General features: G+C 39.2%; 1 protein-coding gene across 9 annotated transcripts; it reads right to left on the bottom strand.

Moving 5' to 3' along the window:
* Window positions 1-623: 623 nt before the first annotated feature.
* On the bottom strand, window positions 624-24336 carry SERTM1 (serine rich and transmembrane domain containing 1). 9 transcript variants are annotated; one of them, XR_011994265.1, is made up of 4 exons: window positions 24164-24286; window positions 22418-22479; window positions 22202-22225; window positions 624-3499 (listed from the first exon to the last, which is right to left on the bottom strand). XR_011994265.1 is itself a non-coding variant. In XM_025996803.2 (4 exons), the coding sequence occupies exon 4, from the start codon at window positions 3308-3310 to the stop codon at window positions 2987-2989; it is 324 nt and encodes a 107-aa protein (XP_025852588.1). In that variant the 5' UTR covers window positions 3311-3499; window positions 22202-22225; window positions 22418-22479; window positions 23572-24119; the 3' UTR covers window positions 624-2986. The 9 variants fall into 9 exon arrangements, 5 of the variants coding, with proteins under 5 accessions (XP_025852588.1, XP_025852589.1, XP_072576125.1 ...); XM_025996803.2 differs by lacking the exon at window positions 24164-24286 and adding an exon at window positions 23572-24119; XM_025996804.2 differs by lacking the exon at window positions 24164-24286 and adding an exon at window positions 23572-24119 and having other exon boundaries at window positions 22418-22475.
* Window positions 24337-24493: the final 157 nt, after the last annotated feature.

Below are 24493 nucleotides of genomic sequence, written 5' to 3'. Positions count from 1 at the left end.
CCTCATCTGTTATATGCGCATGGTCTCATGAAAGTGGTGTGAGAAAGAAGGGAGGTAACTTTCCTCATGTCCCTCTTATACTGAGCCCAGTATGATTGCAGCAGTTTTCCACTGAGGGGGGTGGGCTGGAATTCAGTCTTGCAGGAAAGTGAGTAAGGTTGGGGTGGGGGATGCTGTGAGCTGCGCATGGAAGGGGAACTTAGCTTGGAGAAACAGCAATTGCTTAGGCAGTGGACGAGAGGTAAGACCTGTCTCCACAAATACCCTAGAGCAATATATGTGACCCTTCCTTTGCCACCATGTGTCACACTGATCATAAGCATCACCTGAGGTCCTTGTTACAACTATTAGTTCTCCAGCTCCACTCAGGAGGTCTGGGCTGTGGCCTGGGAACCAGGATATTTTCCAAGCATCCAAGTGAATCCTCTGATCAGGGAAGTATGGGACTCAGTGCTCCAAGGCTAGGGCACTCTTGCAGGGGCGGAGGGAGGCTGACATTGGGGTTACTCATTATTGACCCTGCTTCAGAGAGGATTCTCTCTTCAGAGAGAATGACAGAAAAACCTCCTTAGGAGAGCAGATTGTAGACCACCTCACTGAACACAGTAAGAGAAGAACCAGAATTTCAATGGACTCTACTTCTTTATTTATAAACCAGTCTTCCAACCTTTCTGAACTTCTTAGACAACATAAATTCATCTCAAACTGTACAATCTTTTATCTTGGTCAACCTGACAAGTCCTAATTTTTATTCATGAATGTTGCTTCTAATTACACTCCTTAACCTGGAGAGCAAGAATCATTGCGGCAGTGGGGGAAAGGCAGGGGTATGCCTGCAGTTTTTAAAAAGCAGTTTTACTTTCAGAAGGAAAGAGTATAAAGTTACCTCTTAGAACAGATCATACTCAGATTGTCCTATTGTGTGGCAAACTTGTTCCTTTATTATTATTTTTTAAATCACTGTATCCATAGCCTTTCTTCCTTAATAACCAAAATAGCGCAAAATTATTAATCAAAAAGCAAAAGTGATAACACAGATGCCTCTGTAATTCTGTAGCTTTCACACAACTTTTAATTGGGAGTGTGTGAAAAATATATATACATTAGTACATACACATACACACACACACACACATACTGAGACACTGCTGATAATGATCTAAAATAGTGGAGTTCTTCTAGTCTAGCATTTATACTACATAACACTGCAACGTACTGCCATACTTTAAATGGCAGCAAAGGCAAATTTTTCACTAATTACACGTTTTAGGGCAGCAACTCTGTGCAGGTCTTATAGTGTCTGGGGACATTTTTGATATAAGTGGTCTGATTTAAGTGAAGCTTCTGGATTAAGAAAAAGAAACCTTTGGATCCTCATTACCAGTCCTCATCTCTCTTAGCATGTTAGCCTGACAAAGAAATACCTTGTAAAAATGTTGAATTCTTTATTCTGTTTGAGTTACTAGAGAGTATCACCTGCACAGTCAATCCATAGGGTGTACTGAAGCTCCACTACTTAAGATTAGAAAATGTTTTGAACAAGAATGATCCAGTTGCCATGGGAAAACAGGGCATAGTGATGCAGTGGGCTCTGTAGGCTGATGAAGTTCAGTGTTTATGCTGTGGGCCATTTATTTTTAAAATTAAATTAAAATTCTTACTCTGAAGAAGCTGTAGTTTATTTGCTTTGTTTTGTTTTTAGGGGAAGCTTGATTTCTTCCATATTCCAAGTCTGTGCTCACATATATGCTTCATTTCGTGGACAAAGCCCCCAAGCTCAGTGCGTGGGCGACCACAGTATGGTGGCTCCCAGGATCACTAAGCTCCCAGCAGTGATATAACTTGACTGTTTATGATTTTTAATAAAAACCTACATCCTAGAATTCTAATGCAAAGTTTTATGTTGACATAGAACAACTAATTATCAGAGACATGTAACATTCATGGAGTATATAATAACATATATATTAGTAATTTAGTCAATTAAGTTTTGCAACCTAATGAGTGAACAAACATCTGACATCTGGGAGCCTTAACAGAATTCTGCACTAAAATTATAAAGACTATGAAACTGAATAAAGGAACATGCTTACATGACTGCTAGGAGTTATTACTGCAGAAAACAGAACTAAGTGAATATTTTCCATATGCTTAATTTCCACTAATGGAAAGTATAGATATAAAATAAAACTCCTTGGTGTCTCTTAGGGTGTTTCTCTTAGTAACAGCAATTATCACAAAGAATTATACAACTGTAGGGGTATTATGACTATAACATAAGTAGGAAAAAAAACCCTCAAGAGGCAAAATACATCACAGACTGCATCATAATGCATATTTGCCTTGCTATTAAAAGTTAAACTCTTCCAAAACTTTTCCATGATGACTTAATTCATCAATAAATGTGATTTTCATTTTTTATATTGAAAATAAAACATTTAGCATATTGTGCCTCCGGTTTTAGGAATATTATATATTAAATCTAAATTGACTCCTTTTTTTTTTTTTTAATTTGGTGTTTCCACTTTATCTTTTAAATATGGAGACTATCTTCTAAGGAGATCAGACTTAATTTTGCCAGTTTCTGCTAGCTTGGTTGGTGTCACGGTTTTGTAAGAGAAATGAAGCACAAGAGTCCATATTCAGCACCCACTGTGAGGCTGCCTCAGATGAGTTCTACCTCAAGCGTCCAGCAGAGTGAAATGAACTGATCCACCTTGAAGAGGTCCACTCCGACTTGTCAAGTGGTTTGTGTGAAATTCTGCCCCTTGAGGTTTGCACACATATCTCTGAGTCCGCATCAACTCCTACATTCACAAATGAAAAGCATCATGAATGGAACAAGAAATGAGGGGTGGAGAAGAAATAGCTCTAATTTGTTGGAAAAGAAAGGGGTTATTTCTTTCATGAAGCAACTGCTTGATATGACACTTCCTGCAAGGGAAAACCTAGGCTGCTGCACCTTTCAGGAATTCTTCCATCATCTTCATGAGGAAAGGTTTGAGAAAGTGGACCTTTGAGAGGAAATACTACAGACTTCCAAGTTGGTGAAAGAACTTCCAGCATCGCTTGGATACTCCGGGTAGGAGGAGCTGGAGGAGATGATATTTTTGAGCCTCTGGAGGGCAATGATTAAAAGCAGAAGCAGAAATGCTAAAAGGCTGAGGAATATGGACACATAGATGTAGACATTTGACAGGTGGCCTGAGGAAGGGTCCACTGATGTGGAGAGGGATGTGGGAAATAGCTCAAGGAAAGTTCCATTCTCCACGTTACCCGAAAATACAGATGAAGAGTCAGGTTCAGACATCTTTATGGAGGATCAAAGAATGCACAAGTATGTTAAAAGTCAGTTTCACACAGGGGTTAAAAAGGACAGAATCAGCATTTTTTTTTTTTTTTATGATCGCATCAGCAAAGATTGCAGGCAGTTAAATCAGCACAACAAAACTTCTTCGTTTTCCAACAAAGGCAGCAGGGAATCAGGTGTCCTTTGTCACTGTGAAAACAAACAAGCAACAAAAGAACAGCTGAGTGCATTATTCATAAAATATCACATTTAAGTCTCATTTCTAGTTTTCACTTCAAGAAGGGAATAGAATGAAATTACTTCTCCAGAAACAGATAATGTTTATGTCATAATATTACAAATGATGATATAAAAATGAATTTTTATTTTATTTTACCTCCACAGTACCTAGGTGCCAGGATTCTCCAAAGAACTAAAATAAATAAAAAGGAAAATACATTTCTGATGTGCTCCATCTGCTGTGATTTCAACAGATGCTCCAAGTGGATACTCTGAGAATAGGACCAAAAAGTCAGTGCCAAGCCTTCCTTCTCCAGAAAATTAACTCTGTACACCTCCAGCCCACGAGCACCTTCCCAGCCAGTATTTATCTCTACCATACTTTGAAGAATCACGCCACGCATGTAATGTAAGTTTGCTTTTTGTTGAGCATTTATAATTTGATTTGCTCAGAAAAATCCATCTTCTTGAAATGAGGGGTCATTTCTTCATATTTCTTTTCATTCTTCCTGTGCACGTTCTGCATACTTCAGTACTGAGTAAAAAACTTCAGATTAATTTAGAAGAAAAAAGGTCAGATTCCCTCTGAATGGTAGAAAGTAAAAGGTTCCCTGTCAAGAGACGTAGGTTTGAGGCCTGAATTCCCCCTTACCTTTGGGGAGTTGGGCAAATGGCCTACATTTTCTGAGTTTCACTTTTCTCATCTGCAAAATGTATAGCATTTGCCCATAATCTCACTATGTTTTTCAGGGATCAAGAAAATAAGCATGGAAGCACTTTGTAAAGAGTTGGGCACAAAGTAAAGTTATGGGTGTGTGTGTGTGTGTGTGTGTGTGTGTTAATGGGTGTGGAGAAGGAATAGTTTTCTCTCTGCCAGGAGGCAAAGAATGCTCTTCACCATATACTCCCTCCTAATGTGGTCCCTGTGAGGAACACCAGAAGCAAAGCAGACAGGTGGGTAGCGAGTGGGATACCACATGACTCCCCAGGCTTCCATTGTGGGTGCAATGTGTCTCAGATACCTTCTCCTCTAAGACTGGAAAAGTCACAGCTGGTTTCTGCCTGGGCCTCCAGCCCACTTAAGTCCACCTGGGGGTGAGGAATACAGCCTGAGGGAGGATGATCCCTCCGGGCAGATGACTCAAATCCAGAAAAGATGTTCTCCCTAGCTCTTTACGGCATTGGATCCTTTTGTTGTAAATTTTTAAATCTTCAGGTATCAGAGGTAGTGAAATGCTAACATGAAAAGATCCACTCTGCCCCACTGGCTTTCCCTTTCCCTAAACTCTACCCTGCATTTTGTCTTGAAAGCTTGCCTTTCCCTTCTGTTCTCCAGATCTAATTAAGTACTGATTCTTTGAGGGACTGACATTGGCTGCTGTGGCCAGAGCTGAGCAGCATTAATGATCTCTGGAAAGGAGGAGACACTTCTGAGAAGGCTGTGGTACCATGCAGGCTAATGATCTTAGTGAGTTCCTCCGAGTAGGCCACATACCGTGTCTTAGTAGTTCCTAAAATAATTTGACTCCTACTCCTCATTATGCTTTGCTTGGTGATTTTAATTCCATTAGGCTGCTACAAGCTCCTAACGATCCTTTAAAAAAAAGAGACAGAGAATCACAGTGGGACTCAAATGTGTCACACTGATTTGGCAATCCCTTGCCTTTTTATAGCATGTAAATGTCTTAGCCATTCATCTTTAGGGAAAATAGAGCTTCAGAGGCAACATGAAGTATAGGAAAGAAAACTAGGATAGAAACCTTATGGGCTGAATAGGAAGAAATATTCTTTGTTCTGGAAAGACCTCCCAAGTCTTTAGGAAGGAAACTGAGAGACAAAAAAGCTAATTGATTTGACAAAAGAAACATCTCATTAGAAAATAAGCCAGGACTTTGGGCTTTTGCTTATCCCAATTCTTTATCCCATCTGGTCTCAATTTTCCTATCATTTGAGTTGTAAGGATTTTACATCCTCTCTTCCTAGCATAGGTGAAGGGACTATGCGTTTTGTGTGTTTCTCACAGACCCTTGGTAGAGCAGATAGAGTAGGAATTATTCTTTTCACTTTGTGGATGAGGAAACTGAGGCACAAAGATATGATTTGCTCAGGGTACACAGCTAGACAGTGACAGAGGAGGGACTAGACTCCATGCTTTAACTATGTTCTTAGTTTTCTCAACTGCAACGGAAAGAGGAAAATTATGAAGACTTGTGCCATTAGTTCCTATCTGCCACTTAACCCTGAGCTAGCTCACAGTTTAGTCTTGATTTTCAGTTTTCCCATTTGTGCAATAACGTTCACCTTTCCTACCTTGCCAAGAGGTCCTGAGGTAGGCTGTGAGAACATTCCATAACCATCCTTAGGAAATTATAAAAGGCTATCCCAAGTAAAGTCCCAAATGCCTAGAAAGGCTAAAGGAACCTTCAAAGTCTCTGCTAGCCTTACATTTCTGTCATGTGCAGGTCACAGATTCAGCTGGAATTGGACTCACTACCCAAATCATTTTCTGGGGGTGGGGCCAGAGATGCAGACAGCGTCCCTAGCATATCAGCAATTTAGAGACAGAGTTCATGACTGGCTACCAGACGACTTGTTAAAACAAAGGCATTTTGTTACATGTAAATATTCCAAGAATACATTTCACATCCTGAAGATCTCCTTCTTTCAGACAAAAGGCCCACTGTGAACTTCAGCTATCTATGGAATAGTTTATAGGACATGAGACTTAAGAATTTGGGGAAAGCACCTCATCTTCCAAGTGCTCTTGGTAGAATGGTGGAAATGAACAAATGAAATCTTGTGTCATTATCTGACATTTCTCAATTAAATATATTCTCCTTTAAGTGTTCTCCCAGTATTTCAGATTTAATATCATTTCCAGAATACTTTGTAATTTTAAATGACAGATACGAAAATTTCATTTCACTGTTCTACTCTGAAACAACAGAATATATGCACCGTTAAAGATCATTTTAATTTGATGGAATTGATTCTCACTCTCTTATTGAAGTCTTCAAAACTGATAAATCCTTTTTCTCTCTGGTGAATGTTTTGATAGTCTATGTATAATGTTCAGGATGAAGCCAGTTGTATGTGTTCAGGACTTGTGACCATGTGAATGAGGTCAAAGGTGGCACTGTGAAAATGAAATCGAACAAGTATGTTTCAAGATGATGCGTCTTGGGCTGTTTCTCCGCAAACAGATCAGGTTTAAAGAAAAGAAGAGAGAGACTTCATCTTAAGTGCGTAGCCTTGACCTGTCTCAGGGCAGCACCAGCGTACTGTCATTTTGGTGGCACCTAAAGCCACATGGGCATTATGATGCTTCTTTTCTGAGCCATCCTCAGAATGTGACTTTTGAGAAAGGAAAATGAGACAGCTGGATCATAACATTATAAATGAAGATCTGTATAAATGTTCTGGTTCATAGTCAGCTTCTTTCCCTTTGTCTCTTGGAATAAAAATCTGTGCTGGGAAGAAATCTGCAAAAGGCAGTCAGTCACCAATGGAAGTGAGGAAGAGTGGACCTGTAATGTCATTATGAGCCCAGTGAGGTGGGGAGATGGAGAGACAGCAGATAACAGACAGATCTGAGGGTCTCTGGTTCCATGACACTCAGCAGCATGCCTCTGTGCCTCCTCTGGAAGGATGGAAGCTTTCCTTCCCATGGAGTGATTATGAGAATCATAAAGTTTTAGACGAACAAAAGCGTACACTCTGACATGTACCTTCATGCCTGGTAAAAAGAAAAAGAGCCAACAGACCCCAATCTCTGAGTCTGCTCAATCAGTGAGAGACCTCTGGTGGCCAGCAGGAGGGCGAAGCCTAGGCTATGGCTTTGACTTCTGTAAAATAATGGCTATGGAACTCAGCCTACAGTCAGCCTCAAATCTGGCACTGCAATTTCTGAGTTTCTGAACTTTATTCAAATATATGTCTATGGGAGTAACAACTATTTGAGAGGTTTTTTGTTGTAGAAAACTGGGATAAAATGCTTTGTTGCTTTGCAGATATAAAGAGTGCCCTGGCTGTTAGGATGTTGAATCAAAATTTTATCATTATCAAGTCCTGCTATGTCATTCTCCAAAAGGCAGTCCTCTCAAACCATTAGTAATGATTTGATAGATTTGATAAAGTATTAACATGACATGGCAAAATGCCTGTTTCTGTCTACAAATACAAACTTTGATATTATAATGTAATGATATACTGGATCTCTTTCTCTATAGAACACATAGAAACTACCATTTCCAAAATCGAGTAGCGACCTTATCATGTTGAAGCAAAGCTGTTTTCAGTTCTACTTAGAAAATAGTATGCTTTGTATGAGACCTAGAGCCATTCTCTCCCATTTGCACAATTATCTTCTCTCTTAATGCTTTTTCTTTGGCTGATGGCCTTTTAGGTCATGTTAGATGAGAGAAGGTTGGTGCTGACATACATACTCCCCATCCACTCTTTCCTAAATATAAATTGTCACTTGCAGTCAATGGCAAACACTTACCCATTGGACTCGCTATAATGCAAATAAAGTTTATTATCTTCTGTGCTATCCTTATTCAAAGATGATTCATCCATCCATATATCTGATAACTGTTCTTACTTATTGGTATACTGTTTTAGGAGGGTAGAATCGTATGTGAATTCTGTTTCTGGTTCCATGTAACTATCCAATAAAAAAATAAAATTAAGTAAGCAAATAAACTGAGTCTTTCTCTTATCAAATATTGAATCAGAGTACCATCTTATGAGACAAAATGTAGATGAAGAGTCTGAATAATACACTGGAATTCATGGATCTAAACTGGATAATGTAAGACAAAAATTTAAAATTAACATTTCTCTTTACCCACTGTTCAAATGAATGATCAGAAAACAGAGTCAGAGTTTTTTCATAGTACTTTGGTAAAAACTTTTAAAAAATGACAAAGTAATAGTTTCGTATCAGATAAAAATTTATTTTAAAATATTTTAATAATTGATTTCTAGGATAGGTCATTAAGTTGCTTTGGATTCAGAGCAGTCTCCTGTATTTTTCTACCCTGGTGATGACTTTTGTCTATTTGGATTACTCTTGGGCTCAGTAAAAGACTTCCTTAGCAAAAAAAAATATACTCAGAATACTTTTAAGCTAAATCAATTATTTTTGTCCTAATTTCTTTAAAAATTAGTTATCCACATAAAGTACAATTCACAATATATTCAGAATATACCTTTCTTAATAGATAAAATGATGTACTGAGTGAAGTTAAAAAAAAACACACACAAGAAAGTATTTCAAAAAGGGATATGAACATGACTATTTGACCATCCTCCTTGTACAACCTCACATGTAATTGTAGATAAGACCTCTCTTGCATTTATATATCACTGCTTTCCTGGAAAAATCAAAGTATTATTCTTAATAAATTGGTGTTATACTTATATTCCATTTGAAGATTTTATGTCCAAAACACTGCCTTAGTAAGAATGATTAATTTAAGAATGACACTCCTTTAGAATAAGATAATTTAAATGGATAATTTTCTGTTAAAAACATAGGTCAAATACAAAGCCATGGTCTAGGGGTAGCATTTTCATGATTCTTTTATGACGTTTATAGAAGACCAGGGAGGGCTCTGTCCTACCTTTTGGGGATACTGGACCCCTCTTGGCTAACATTATTAGTCTAAATCAAAATGAGAAAAGTAGCAGCTTGAAGGCTGAAGGAAGCAGGAGCTGTTTAAGCAGCAGCAGAACAATGAAAGTTTCTTTTAGGGAGCCAGAGAAAAGGTCACTGGTTTAAACACTTGATTTAAAGAAAAAGCAAATAGCCAGAGGAATAATGACTTGAAGATCATAAGCAAGGTCAAAATGAATCAGTGGGAAGAAAGAAGGTAAGAAGACTGGCCTTTCAAGATGTTAAAGTATTTTTAGTAAGGGCTTTCAGGTCATTTCTCTCCCTCCACCCAGATCTGATCATTTCCAGTATTTTAGAAATATAATAAGAAAAACATTTGTTTTGGAGCAGCTAGAATTGGTTAAGTCAGAGCATTAATATACCAAAAAAATCTGACTTACTTTAGTAAGTCTAGATACATTTAAAAAAATTCTCATTAAACTATGCTCTGGTAGAAGAATCGAATGGTGTTTTCCCCTTTTCCACTGTCTCTCATTCTCCCTCTAGAATTAAAATAATTTATATCCAATATATTTTTGGTCTAATCAGAAATTGCTCGTAACAGTCCCCTTATACAGTATGACACTGGGAAAGAGTTTGTTCTTATAAATGTAATTTTGTGATTGTCACAATTTTCTTTAAACCTTCACATTGTAGACCTCTAGGTATCTCCAGTCTATACTCTCAGGCTCCAGGGAACTTTGGGTTCCTCTAAAGCTGCTTTAAGAGAACAGGGTAGAGCTTGGAAATTTGGTTTCTCAACAGCCATTTGATGAAGTCCACTCTAAATCTAAGCAGATTCCTCAGAAGTGGGCAGCCATGGGCCATAGTGCCCCTCACAATAATCAGAGGAAAACATGATATTATATTACTCCCTAACAATATTTTTATTTCTACTGCTGCCTTCCTCTTTAAATACATATATTCCTCACTTCATAGCTCATTGTCATCACTGATTCCTCTTTATCTTGATTTCTCATTCCATTTCCTTCCATCTCCCATGGGTATCCAAGCTAATGTGTTTAATGAGGACCTTTCTGTTTGCATGTTTCTATAAATGCCTGTCATTGTTTTGTATACATTTTCTTGTAACTTCTCCTCATCTCATAAACTTCCAATTTATAAGAATGGATATATAGTAAATATTTCATTCATTCCATAAATTAAACTCCAAGCTTCATCTCTACTTAAAATATCTTGACAATTGAGGTAGAGGGAATATAATTTATATAAATTATATGATGTATCCAATTCTCTATTTTTGCACACAGGAATATGTCAAAGACTAATAGCCATCCTCTATTCATAAAATCACATGCACAAGTACAGTTTAAAAAAATAGTGATGACATAGTTTGTCTGAAAAGAACTTCAGTATTAGCAAATTAATTAAGCAAGCCCCTATTCATGTCTATCTTTATTGACAACTACAGTCATGTATTTGTTTCAGCTAAGGTGCTTTATAGTTTATTCCTTAAAAATAGATTGGAATATCACAAATGTATATAAATGTTTTAGGTCTTGCATTTTAAGTCTGCAGCTCACAAAGTTTTCTATGTGATGACATTTTTAATCAAGGCACAGCGTTTACTTGAATTAATGAACCATTGTCCCTCATAATATAACTACAAATAGAACCTTAGTTGATTACATAGTGTGTGAATTACCCATCTCTTCTGGGTATTAGCCCAGTGTTTAGCATAATATATGTACGAATTTTGCTAAATAAGTTCTCTTGTTTTTTCAGTCTTCAATGGCTGACAGTCAAAGTATGATGATGCTTTTCACAGTAAAGTGGATATTTTAGAAAGAATGAGTAGTAATTGGCAGCTTAGGCAGGCTGTTCTGGATACATCCAGTTTTGGCCATATTACATGATTTAGGAGTCAAATGAATACTAAGAAAAAGAAATAGAAGGCCGATTTCAAGATCTAGCCCCTTAATGCAGTGCCAGATCCTTGGACCAATTAAAAGAAAAAACAGATTCATTATAAAGGACATTATTAGGACAACTGGGGAAATCTAAATATAGACTGCACATTAGATAACTGTATTATGTAAAATTAAATTCTCTAAGTTGGATATAGGAGAATGTTACTATTAGCAAATGCATGTCAAACTTTGTGGCCATAAATGTCATGTCAGCAACTAACACTCAGCTATTTCGGCCAAAAGAAAAAAACAGTACATACATTTATATATACATACAGAAAGATGATGAAGTAAATAGGCCAAAATGTTAACAATTGGTTAAACTAGTAAAAGAATATATAAATGTCTATTACTATTTTTACAACTTTTCAATAGATTTGGAATTTCTCAGCATATGAGTTGGGGAAAAAAATGACTTATCCCTGAAGATATTAAGAAAATATGCTTTAGGTGCTGGGGTGGTTCAGTTAAGCATCTGATTTTTGGTTTTGGCTCAGGTCATGATCTCAGGGTCATAAGATGGAGTCCTGCTTTGGGCTCTGCACTCTCTTCCTCTCCTCCTGCCCACCCCCCCACATAGACTCTCTCTCAAATAAACACATAAATAAATCTAAGAAAAGAAAATATGCTTGGCATAATATGCAGTAAATCAGCTAAAATGTTAGAAGCTTCTAAAGAAACACAATGATAGAACCTGGTTCTTCAAAGGAAGCTTTCCAATTGCATTAGAAAAGCTCAATTATTTGCTGCTATCATGAGCTCCTTATGCCCACTAAGCCATGGGTACTAGAAGTGAAGCATGAGAGGATGAGTTAGAGGAAATTTAATATGCCCAGGAAACTGGATCCATGGTGGTGGGAGATGCTGCCTAAAGACCAGGAATGGTGACTCGCTAGCCAGCCTAACTCATGACTTCACTGCTGCTATCAACCACTGGTCTGAAACTCAGTCTGGACCTCCAGAATCATGGAATCCAATTATGTTCATCTTATATCATCAAGTCATCTTTAGAAGCGGCCACAGATATCTCTCCTATAGTGTAAACACCCAAAGATAAGGACTTTGGAGGTATCCTGGGTCAAAAGAGAATAGTTTTCTTTTCCCTTTTTTTGTTTTTAATTGAGATATAATTGACATATAACATTATATTAGTTACAGGTTAAATAGGTTCTGATACCAGTTCCAACTTGTGAGGTGGGACTGGGAGCCATTCTCTACACCAACAAGCAATTCTAGGAACATTAGCTGAGTGCCCTACAATTCAACTAAATTTTAATACTATCTATTGAGAGATAGCATCAGATGCCATAAGGTCAAGGGTTCGATCCTACAAGATCCTCCCACACAACATACACACTTCAGACATCAATCCTAAGCCCAGGTTGTTACCTGTGTTTCTGACTGGCAATAAATCAGAGGTTCCCAAGCCCCTCTCTCAGGTTCAATTAAATTGCTAGGGTAGCTCGCAGAACTCAGAGAAACATTTTACTCATTAGGTTACTGGTATATTATAAAAAGATATAACTCAGGAATAACCAGACAGAGGAGATGCATAGGGCAAGCGATGGGGAAAGGGCACAGAGCTTCTCTGCTAAGTATGCCATTCTCCCAGCATGTCCATGTTCTAGGCTTACCCAGAAGCTCTCTGAACTCCTCCTTTTGGTTTTTTTACATAGGCACATATGATTAAATCATCAATCACTGGAGATTGATTCAACCTCTTGCCCTTCTCCCCTTCCCTTGAACTGAAAGCTCCAACCCTCTAATTACAGGGGTGGGTTCCTTTAGTAACCAGCCCCCAACCAGTAGGTGTGGTTCCAGAGTCACCTCATTAACATAACAAAAGACACCTTTGTGGCATTCATCATGTAGGAAATTCCTAGGGTGCCAGAAATAGGGAGGAAGACCAAATATATATTTATTATAAATCACAGTATTACATAGGTGCACAACACAATGATTTGATATTTGTGTATGTTGCAAAATGATCACCACACTAAATCTAGTTAACATCTATCACCTCACATAGTTTTTTTTTCTTGTGATGAGAACTTTTAAGATCTATTCTTTTAGCAACTTTCCAATAAATAATACAGTATTATTGACTATAGTCACTATTCTGTACCCTATATCCCCATGACTTATTTAATATGCAACTGGAAGTTTGTACCTTTTGAACACCTTCACCTATTTCACCCAGCCCCCCACCACCGGCCTCCAGCAACCACTACTAGTCTGTTCCCCCTGTCTCACTTTAGGTTTGTTTTGTTTAGATTCCACATATAAGTGATATCTATGGTATTTGTATTTCTCTGACTTATTTTACCTAGCATAATGCCCTCAGGTGCAAGAAAGAGTAGTTTTCTAATAAAGACAAATGAGCTGGACTCCTGGGAAGCCCAGTGGGAGCCCACAGTAGTCATTGAGGCCCAGATTCTACACAGGGACTGCAGGAAACAAAAGCAGCAAAGAAACTTAAGTACAAGTGGGAGACTCTTTAGGCAGCAAATGTCAAACAGGCTTCAAACAGTAAGTTCCACAGATCAAAGAACTCCTACTCCTTACAACTCTTAAACCAGCCGCCACTTCCCTGATCACCCTGTTTTGGTGAGTCCTCCAGGGTGGCAAGATGCTAAGCCTGACCACAAGAACTCTTTTATATAGTCCAGGATCTGTATTTTTTGAAATAGGAGCCAATAAACAATTTAGAAATTGAATCATCATGCAAAATGCAGCTACAAATGAAAAAATAGAGGATACTGATATTAATGGTGCTTTTGCCAGTCATCATCAATCATATGACTGCAAATATAGCTAGGTACCCTAAAATGATGAGTACTAGATGAGTCAGATTTTAGACAGAGGTTACATAAAACACCAATCCTATAAGGAGACAAAGTGCTCTCTTATGGCTCTGAAATTATTCATCTACCAGGATTTCCAGGTATACCAGGGAGGGCAGGGGACAGAAAAGGACATTATGTCCTTCATCAGGAGAGCATGTTCCCATGTGGGATTTCCCATGGTCCTGCTAATTCTTGGTGTGAACCAAAGAGCAGAGCTTGTCTCAATGCTCTCTCTTTTTCTGTTTGTCTCTCTCTCAGGCAGTACAGTGAACTCAAACGTCTGGCTAACAAAGAAAATGTCTACATGTTCCTCGTAACATGGAACAAAATGATATGGCAGGCTATCAAGTGTGGGAGGAAATCAAGTCCTCAGCAGCTTGTTGTCATTTTAGATAACTCAAGACGAGAATCTGTCAGAGACAATAGGGAAGCAATAAACAAGTGTAGGCTCAAATTCTCCCAAAATGTGTTAAACTTAAAAATGTAAGGAGGTGGGGGCGCCTGAGTGGCTCAGTCAGTTATGCATCATCCAACTTTGATTTCAGCTCAGGTCATGTTTTCAGGGTCCTGATATGGAGCCCCACATTGGGCTCTGCACTCAGCAGGGAGTCAGCTTCAGATTCTTGCTTTCCCTCTCCCTCTGCCCACTCCCAACCCTGCACTCTCTCTCCCTCCTTCTCAAATAATAGAATCTTCAAAAAATATATATATAAGGAGGTAAAATTGAAAAAAACAACAACTAGGAATTACTTAAAGAAAACATCACTGAAATAGTTATGTATTCTTTTAAAAATATAAATAAATATGGTTTTATTCAAGGAAACCATGAGTATCTTTTAAATGAGATTTAACTGGCTTTGTCCTTTATCAGAATGGAGCTCTGTACCTTACCCTTAAGGTGGTAGGCTCTGTGTTTTTTATTCACTTGTCGGAATAGCTTTGGTCAGAAACACATGTTCACACGTCACTCACTACTCTTATATCTAGTTCTCTTTTATTTCAATGGTGTGGGCTGGGATGTAGGGGGTAATCTTGCCAGAAAAGTTGTGGGAAGTAGAGGGAAAGAAAGAAGGTGAGAGAAGCGTCCCTGTATCATTGTGGAATGGGAATGTCTTTGGAACGTCATAGGCAGAAGGTACACCCAGGATATTATGTAGGAGAATGTCCAGCACAATAGTTTGGGAAAACAGTAATATCAACATGAATGACAGTGGCCATTATTTGTTAAATAAAAGCATATACTAATTTTATATGTGTGTTCATGTGCACACACGGTGCATGTGTATTTTTTCTAATCTTCACAGGTCTTTAAGATAGTTATTATTATCCTTCACCTTTCTTTAACAGAGCAGAAAATTAAGGATCAGAGAATTTAAAAGATTACCCCAAAGTCATCCAGCCACTTAGAGGCAGGACTGGAATTCAAATCTATATCCCTATGTCTCCAGATGCTCCATGCTCATTACATCCCTTCTCTCTGGGGAGCCTGAGGTTAAATGAGAGATAATTTCAAGACTTGTGGCCATACGTGCTGTTCGTGTGTTTCTGCTGTTTCTTCTTCCTTCCAGGCATGTTGTAAGATTGTATGTTTCCATCCCCTGTGTTTTGGCTGATGAAATTTGGGAAAAGTGACATGTCATTCTGTGTAGAAAATGTAAGAAATATAAGTGTGAGATGCAGTAACTGTATATTAAGTATGGGGCAGCTTCTGTCCCAGGTGAACTGGGTGAGCACCTTCATTCCTTGCTGGCCTTTTTTACTTAGTGTAAAAAATGAATGCACTTGTTGTTTTAAGCCATAATCTATCTTCTACTGACTAAGATCGTACTGTACTATGACAGCAGAGGTTATGCTGGATATTCAAGAAACTGACCAAAAAGAAATCAAATTCTGAATATAACTGAGAGTTGCATGAATTGTCTATGTGATATATTAAAACCCCCTTATAGCACTGGTGAGAAAGAAGGTTGTAGAGGACATCTTGATTAGCTTTAATTCATGTAAGAGTGAGGTTTAAAGGGATGAGAATTAGCCACTGGTATAGCTAAAATATATTGCCTAAAAGCCAGGGCATGATGTACACTACTGTATAAGGATAGTCCTGAGCAGCTGTCACTTAACATACACAACTTCAAGCGGGAATAAGTGAGAGATAGTAAAGATATTAAGACTAACTCGTTACTCCTAATGGGAAAAAACAAGCAGTATTGTTCTATTATACAAGTAAAGGACAGTGGTTATTGCCTTTGGTTAAGAAAAACTATATTTTTTAATGCATTCATTTATTTATTCAACAAATACTTGTTAACTATGTATAGGAAGGTGATAAAATATCATTTTATATGCAAGAGTCTATTGCCCATACAATTTTTATAGTGACCATCTTGAGTAAGAAATCTAAAAGACCTTTCCTATATTATCTGTGTTATATTATATGTTCATTTTTATCTGGCCACATGCTGCCTTTCCAGTCTCATTTTTTCCCCATCGTTCTTAAGATTGGTGGTCCAAGTAAATAAAACTATTCTTGATTTCTCATAGTTTTATTTTTTAAAATATGTATGCTTAATCCTTATATTTGCACGTCTTTCTTGCTAATTCCACCCAAAACCCAGTTTGCTGATTCTTCAAGACTTCACTCAAACTTTCCCTCCTCTGTCTCATCTAGTTATTCACTCATAATACAAATCCCCACCTACTTTCTCTACACAAATTCTGGATCTTTCTTCTGTATCCTTGTGATAATTTCTGTACCTCTTTACACTAGCATTTCTCACATTTTATTATACTTCTTATATTAGTTTACCTGTTGGCCTAAAGCTTTGATGGGCTATGAACTCCTAAAACAGAGGACTACCATTTTACTAATCTTTATAACCATGAACCAGCACAGTGTCTATTTATATAAAGATGCTCAATAAGCATCTGTAGGATAGTTGCATGAATAAAAGGGTAAAGGAATGAAGAAATTTAAAGCTTCTGGGAGAGGTATTCCATGTTTGTTTTATTTTGGAATGCAACATAATATTTATTGAATGAATGAATAAATGATCTCATATAAAATTATATCAATTACTCAAAGTACTCAATATTAAAGAATAATTGTGAACACACCCTAAATTTTATAAGTATTTTAATTATGGCAATAAAATTTATCGTTTTAGGTTCCAGAGCAAACTCTGAGCATACTTTTTATCAAGCAGTTGTCTCTTTCAACAAAAATTTTATTTAGTCAACTATCTACCGGGATAACCAAGGAAAGGATATAAGAATCCACTATAAATATTAAATTCACTACTGTGAACATAGCTGAGGAGTTGTAACAAATGTATTCTGAAGAGCACAATAAAAATTACAAGAGTTTACCATAGTGAGTCAATGAAGACCTGACTGGATGTGAAACAGAATACATTGTTTTGTTTTTTTTTTAAGATTTTATTTATTTATTTGAGAGGGGGTAGACAGAGACTGTAAGCAGGGGGAAGGAGAGGGACAAGAAGACTCTGTGCTAAGCATAGAGCCTGATGTGGGGCTTGATATCAGGACCCTGAACCTAAATCAAGAGTCAGGTGATCAACTGACTGAGCCACCCAGGTGCCCCAGAATACATTGTTTTTAATTTCAAATGTTCTTTAAGTTAAACTTCATGATAATCCCATCCTTTGAAAATTACTAAATCCCTTATAATCACAACCCTTAGCACTGTGTTCATCTGGGGAGATAAAAAGGGTCAAGGACAATACCCAATTTCTAATACCCACAGAGGAAGGCTATTATAATTCAGTACATTCAGGAACATTATATGCCATGTACTCTGTTAGTCACTAATCATTAGTGACTAACTCATGTTAGTCACTAGTCATTAATCTCAAGGATTAATTCACCCTCGCCTCCAAAAAAACAACAACAACAACAAAAAAAAACCAAAAAACCCCAAAATCAAAACAGAACAAAAAATAAAATTCAATAGAAAATCAGCACAGAAAGGGGAAATGTTTATATTTTTATAAATTTCACAATTTAACAACAAAGCTCCACACTGGAGATCATTGCTACTCAAAGTAGCCACATGCCTCCCTTAGGAATTATGTGGGTTATGAGTCCTTGTGAGATGAGGAACTTGTAAAGCACTGCTTCCTGCATCCAGAATGTCTTGCTTTAAAAAAAAAAAAAAAAAAAAAAAAAAAAAATCAGCTAAACTACAAAGTGTGCTTAATGCTTTATTTGATTTATATTCTGGCTCAAGTTCCATCTCAGGGTGAGTAACTAACAACTCAAGGGCTGGCATTAATTAGTACATGGACTGTATGCACTTCATTTAGATCATAGCCATGGTGTTGTGAGCAGTGATATCCTAAGCAGTATCGTGCTAGGAAACTAATCCAGACCTCAGCTTCCTGGAAAAATAATAAAAGCAATAAAAACACATGAGCACAAAAGATGCAAACTTTTTTCTTTTCATTTGTTCTGGAACTGATTTAAAATATTTATCATGTATCTAAGTTATTCCTTCTTTCCCTATGGCCTCTCTCAATATTAACTTTCCTCTATTTAAAAAAATAAATAAACAATACCAAAACAAAAATCAACCAAGCAACCACAAAAGGAAATCATTTTTCATAGAATTGGGTAGCTATAAGTCCTTAAATATCACAAAACTGAAGTCTCTAAAAGTTAAGTAAATTAAATTTTGAAGGTCATTGTTTATAAGCCTTCCGGAAAAGGATGGCAGAAGGAGATAGCTGGTGATTGAAATCACAAATGAGGAACCCAGAATTCTTTTTCTGGCTCCAAATCTACTCTATATTCAGAGCTAAGCCGGGTGGCCAACAAGAAATTAGATGAAAAACATGTTATTTGGTTTCTTTTGTTATTCAGAGGTTAATTCATCGTATGAATCAAAATATTTGCCATACAGGGTCCAAATATGAGACCAAAACATATAGGGATAATAAAGAGGGAACAGAGGAAAGATCTCGAAAAGTGATTCCAGTAAACCAGACCAACTTTGTTGGCAAGTAAACAAAAGTAGACCTTTTGAAGGCCGGAGAACCCATGAATATTTCCTGGTCACTCTAAAAGTCACAGTGCCCCCTAACCTTGGACCTGACTCATGGAAATTGAGGTCAGCAAGCTCACCAAGGACTTTCTCATGAGGAATAGTTAAAATGACAGGTTGCCAAGGTATGTGAAGGCCATTAAGGAGAGTATTAGTAAATATAAATATATATTTTTTGGCCTGGGTTCCATTTACAAGGGTATTTTCAAGTTGAATACATGAATCATAAATTATATACTTATGACTTTGTGTACTTCTCTATATGACTGTTAAATATCAATTTAAAAATGTACTTTTTAAGGGCAGAAAATATCATGTGCCAGGTATATAAAAGATACTCTGGGTCATAGCAAGGAATGTCTACTACTTCTTGGATGAATTATTTGAGTGCTTCCTTTTTCATCCAAAAATGTATGGTATTGTAGGCTAATTACATTCTGATAATTTACCCCATGGGAGAAGATTAGATAAGTTTAAAAGGCACACGCACAAAGACATATTCTGTAGCTAAACATTGGAGCCACGAAGATATCCATGAGTCAAGGATTGGTTAAATACATGATAGAAGAATCATGTATTGTAGGACTCTAATATTATAAAAATGACTACATTTTCTTATATGGAAAGATGCTGGACATGTATGGCTAAGTCAAAAAGTAAGCTTCAGAATAGTGTATAGTATGATTCCATTTTTGTAAAACAACAACTACTAGTACTGCTACTACTACTAGGCACACATACACAATGGTTGGCTTTAATTCATGTATAGCCAAAGGCATGCAAAAGTAAACTAAACAAGGTTATGCACCAAGTTGTTAACATTTTTTGTTAGCAGGTGATGTATGTTTGTTTACATCCTATTTTGTGCATATATCTAAATTTTGATACAAAGAAAATATATTGTTTTATAATCAGAAAAAAACAATAAAGGTGTTTTCATCAGAAAAAATAGAAATAAAATTTAATGATAGCATATGTAGAGAAATCATGTGCCAGGTATATAAAAGATATTCTGGGTCATAGCAAGGAATGTCTACTACTTGTTGGATGAATTATTTGAGTGGTTTTTTTAAGCCCAGAACTCTTTCCCCTCCTCCTCTTTTTTTCCCTCTCCCATCCCCACTCCTCCTCCTCCTTTTTTTGTACTGCATATACTTACATATGCTACCAGCATATATTATACAAAACATTTGAAATGGTTCGTATGTACCTTTTCTTTCAAACTTTAAGATTCTCTGGCTGAGACAAGAAAGTCCATCTGCCTAGTGGGGCTTAACTGCTCTTTGTATTATAGTTGCATTTTATGGGATATTGTGAATGTTTTATCTAAGAAAAGAATAGATCCAGTTGCTATAGTCCTGGTCATGGGGAAATTGAAAGTGGGTAAGAACAATACCAGTTTAACTGGCAATGGTTAATAGATTCCCAGGCGGTTCTAATCAGTGCCAGAGTAGTGTGGCAAATTAATCAGGAAAGCTGCTATTTTGGCTTTCCCTGAGGAGTGAATCTGTATGTTGAATGAATGGCCTTAGTGTTTTAACTGTGGTGTAAGTCATCTTTCTGTCTCTCTAAATTTGAAACAGGTCCTTATAGCCATCTTATCCTTATCAAAAATTGTATTCAGGCCTATTACCATAAGTTATCCTGTTTAACAAGTATTAGAAGCTTACAGCTTCCAGACCCTTTCACTATTATCCTTAGCAATATCAAAGAATCAACAATATCATGGCACCAACAATCAAGCCCGTAATGCAAATTATTAAGTCTGGACTGACTGATCTCCTATCTTAATATAACTTAGTAGATGAAAATTTAAAAGTTAGGAACTAATGATAGTCTATCCTATTCCTGATACAAATTCAGAGCTTTGAAATATTGGCACTGTTTTGGCTTGGTTGTGTGTTTCATGCTTAGAGATACTGTTAACTTGTACAGGGCTACTTAACTATTCAGAAATCTCCATTTTTTGTTGTTGCTGTTGCCAAAAAAACTTAGACTAAATAGTGATGATTTCCTGACTCCAAATGTGAACATGAGCATAGATACTATACATAAAGGACTGCTGAAGGAGGCATTCTGTGTCCCATGACAGAGCAACTCAGAACACTATATCCCATGAATGAATCTGCCACAAATCCGAATCAAAACTGAAGAGGTCCCAGAACTTGGCTCATTTGCCTGCTACCGTGTATCTGAAATGATCAGTAAATGCATAGATAGACTTCCTGAGTTCTAAATCAAAGGCTGGTCCACATGTGTATGTATCATAGACTTCTGTGCCTAACTTGTGGCTTAATTTCTTGAGGTACATCTGTTAGCTAGAAGGAATCCTGCCAACTCATGCACTTAGTTCAGTTTCTTCTTTATTAGGTTCCCTATTCTATTAACTAAAGGTTTTTTTAAAAAAATTTTTAGCTGTCATCAAGAATAATATATAATAATAAAAGTTAAGCCTGTGATGCTTTGTATTAACATAGCAATATAATAATACAATATGCTCCACATATGTATTTGAAGAAAATGGCATTCTTCTGTGACAGTACTTTTTGACTTCTAGCTTCATTTAACAGATGTTTACTGAATGGCTCATGGTTGCCAAGAGCCAGGCAAGTGGGACCTACCACAGTACCTGATGTCAAGGGCCTTTTAGGAATGTATTTTTCCAGGTTCTTAAATTACTGTTTAAAAAACTCAAATGAGGGACACTTGGATTGGACTCAGTGGTTGAGAGTCTGCCTTGGGCTCAGGTTGTGATACTGGATCACGTCCCAAGATCCAGTCCCCCGCAGGGAGCCTGCTTCTCCCTCGGCCTGTGTGTGTCTCTACCTCTCTCTGTCTCTCATAAAGAAATAAATAAAAATCTTTCAAAATAAATAAATAATAAACTCAAAGGAGCAAAACACAAAAATTCAGTCATAATTTTACATTTTGCTTCTCCCTAATAACAAATTAAATATAAAAGTGTTTAAATAAAGTCTACAATTTTTTAAAAAAGGATATTAAAATAAACTGCAGGGAAAAGAGCAAGCCTAGAGAAGAAGGAATATTATCAAATGGGCCGAGACTAGATCTAAATAGAGGCCAAATCAGAGAGTTTTGCTTGTGATGGGTTAATCTTTCATTCTTAGAATTAATGTATGACATTACTTAATGATTAGTATGATTAAACATTCTTACCAATCGCTGTCCTCCTTCATCTGCCTTTATTAAGAAAAAAAAAAAAGAAAAGAAACCTCTTAGGAAACCTGCAAATAAATCCTCTGATGGATTTGATGCCACATGTCATCACACCATTATTTATCCCTTAACTCCTGACAAGCTTGTGCACATCATAGACATCCAATAAAATCTGTTGAACTGAACTAACAGCAGGGAAAATGGAATGGATCTTACCTTACATGAAGCTTCTTTAATGAGAACCATGAACATGTGTCAATCTCTTCAGAGCATTCTGCCTTATGTAAAAGGAATCAAAAATAATAAATACATAAGCCAAATAAATAATAAGCCTCAAAATCAAAACGCAAAAATGTAAAACCCCACCCGTTTTCTGGAATTCAGTATTCCCAGAATACTTTGGAGGTTGGCAGATGGTTCTCCATCCCCACAATGCCCAGCATTTGAAGGACATGTCCTGTGGGAGTGGTGGCACTGCAACTCGGTTACAAGGCAGACTCACCAATATACACTTCAAAAAAGCAACGTGATTAAGGGATCGACTAGGTGCTGATTATAAAGTATGTGCGTGTTCCAGAGGTGGGGATAGGGGTGAGACGCCTCCATACTTAGAGAAATGAAGCATTTCAGTCCCAAAATCGAAGCAAGAATCTGTAGGAGCTAGGTTACAAACAACCTAGAACACTCAGATTAGTTGCATACCTTAAACTAGTTAAATACCCGTTGGGTTTTTTTGGTTGGTTTTGTTTTGTCTTTAAGGTGGGTGCATGGGGCAGCAAGGCTGCGTTAAGAAGTAAACCTTTTAAGAGAAAGGTATCACTTGCCTTTTCTCCTGTTGATGGGCTGCTGTCTGACAATGAATCTAGAAATGTCTAAAGCAAAAAGCTCCTGAGGAGAAACCCTTTACGAGGCGGTCCCCCAGCCTGGCCCCGGGACACGCAACCGCCCGCTCTGCGCCCTCGGCACCTGTAGCGCGGGCCCAGCAAACGCGATGCCTTTGAGAACGCCCAGAGCCCTCGGAATCCACCCTCCGCGGCACAGCACCACCTGACTACTTCAACACTTTGGCAAAGAATTTTCCAAAGGAAATTTAACAGGCAGAGGAAATGAAGGAGGTTAGGAAACAAACCGTGCTCCGGAGGCGGACACGAGCCGAGCCTGGCGGCCCGCGGCGGAGCCCGAAGCCCGGTCCTCACCCGCGGCGGCCCCAGGGGCTCCTCTCCCGGAGCCGGAGCTCAGCCTGCGCGTAATCCAGCACCTCGCCAGGGAGTCAGCATTCCGGGAGCGGGGGGGGGGGGGTCTAGTAGGTTTTCGGGAACTCAGAAACCACCGCTGGGGAACCCAAGTGTTCACCGCCAGGTAAAACTTACCCGGATTTGAAGCACCTAAGACGGGCGGAAAGGCTGTGCGGGCGCCGCAGGGTGCAAGGCCGGCAGCGCGCGGCGGCGAGTGCCGGAGGGGACAGGCACCCCGTAAACCCAGACAGGCGCAAGGCAAACAGAGATGACCGCACGCACCACAGAGGCAAAGCAAACAGATGCACCTAGAAGCACGTTCCGCAAAGTGCAGAGCTGCCTACACTCGCACGGCGGAATCCGTGTTCGCAGCAGCGCACGCGAGGGCGGATCCTCCGAGCTGTGTCCGGGACAGGAGCGGGTCGTCCGGGGCCCTGCCAGCCCCGCCGGGTCCCCCCGAGGATCGCGACGGCCGACCCGCGCAGCCTGCCGGCGGCCCCAGGGGATACACTCAGGGGGCCCCCGGGAAGGAGCCACGCCCCTGGGAGCCGGGGGGAGCCGGGGGGCTCCGGAGGGGGTGGAAGCCCGAGCTCCGGGTCCCCAGGAGAGGACTCAGGGCGCTCCCCGCGGGGGGCGAGCCCGCCCCCAGGCCCGGCGCCCCGCGCCCCGCGCTCCGGCCCCCGCGCCCCGCCCCCGCTCCAGGCGGCGCCGGGAGCCTCGCACTGACCTGCGGGCCCGGGCGCGGCGACCTCCCCTCCCGCGGCGCGCCGGCCCGGCCGGGACTAGAGCTGCGCTGAGCTCCCCGCCCCCGCGCCCCGCCCCCGCCTCGGCGCCCCGCCCCCGCGCGGCCGTCCCGGGAGCGCCCGGCTCGAGCGCACCGGCTGCGGGCGGGAGGGAGCCGGGGCCGCGGAGCCGGCGGGACTGCGGGGCTCCCCCGCCCCTCGGGCCGCACAACCAATGGCAGCGAGCGCGGCCCGCCCCCCGCCGCCCCGCAGCCGCCGCTCCCGCCGGGGCCCGCGGGCGGGGAGGGCTGGAGCCGGGGTCCGGGGTCCTGGAG

This window comes from Vulpes vulpes, chromosome 9 (assembly GCF_048418805.1).
Source record: "Vulpes vulpes isolate BD-2025 chromosome 9, VulVul3, whole genome shotgun sequence".
NCBI lineage: Eukaryota > Metazoa > Chordata > Mammalia > Carnivora > Canidae > Vulpes > Vulpes vulpes.
The sequence above is the reverse complement of the archived record's forward strand: the minus strand, read 5'-3'. Positions and strand labels throughout refer to the sequence as shown.

Bases quoted from the DNA above. Each gene is read 5' to 3' on its own strand.
- SERTM1 (XM_025996803.2), bottom strand. From the start codon at position 3,310: ATGTCTGAACCTGACTCTTCATCTGTATTTTCGGGTAACGTGGAGAAT.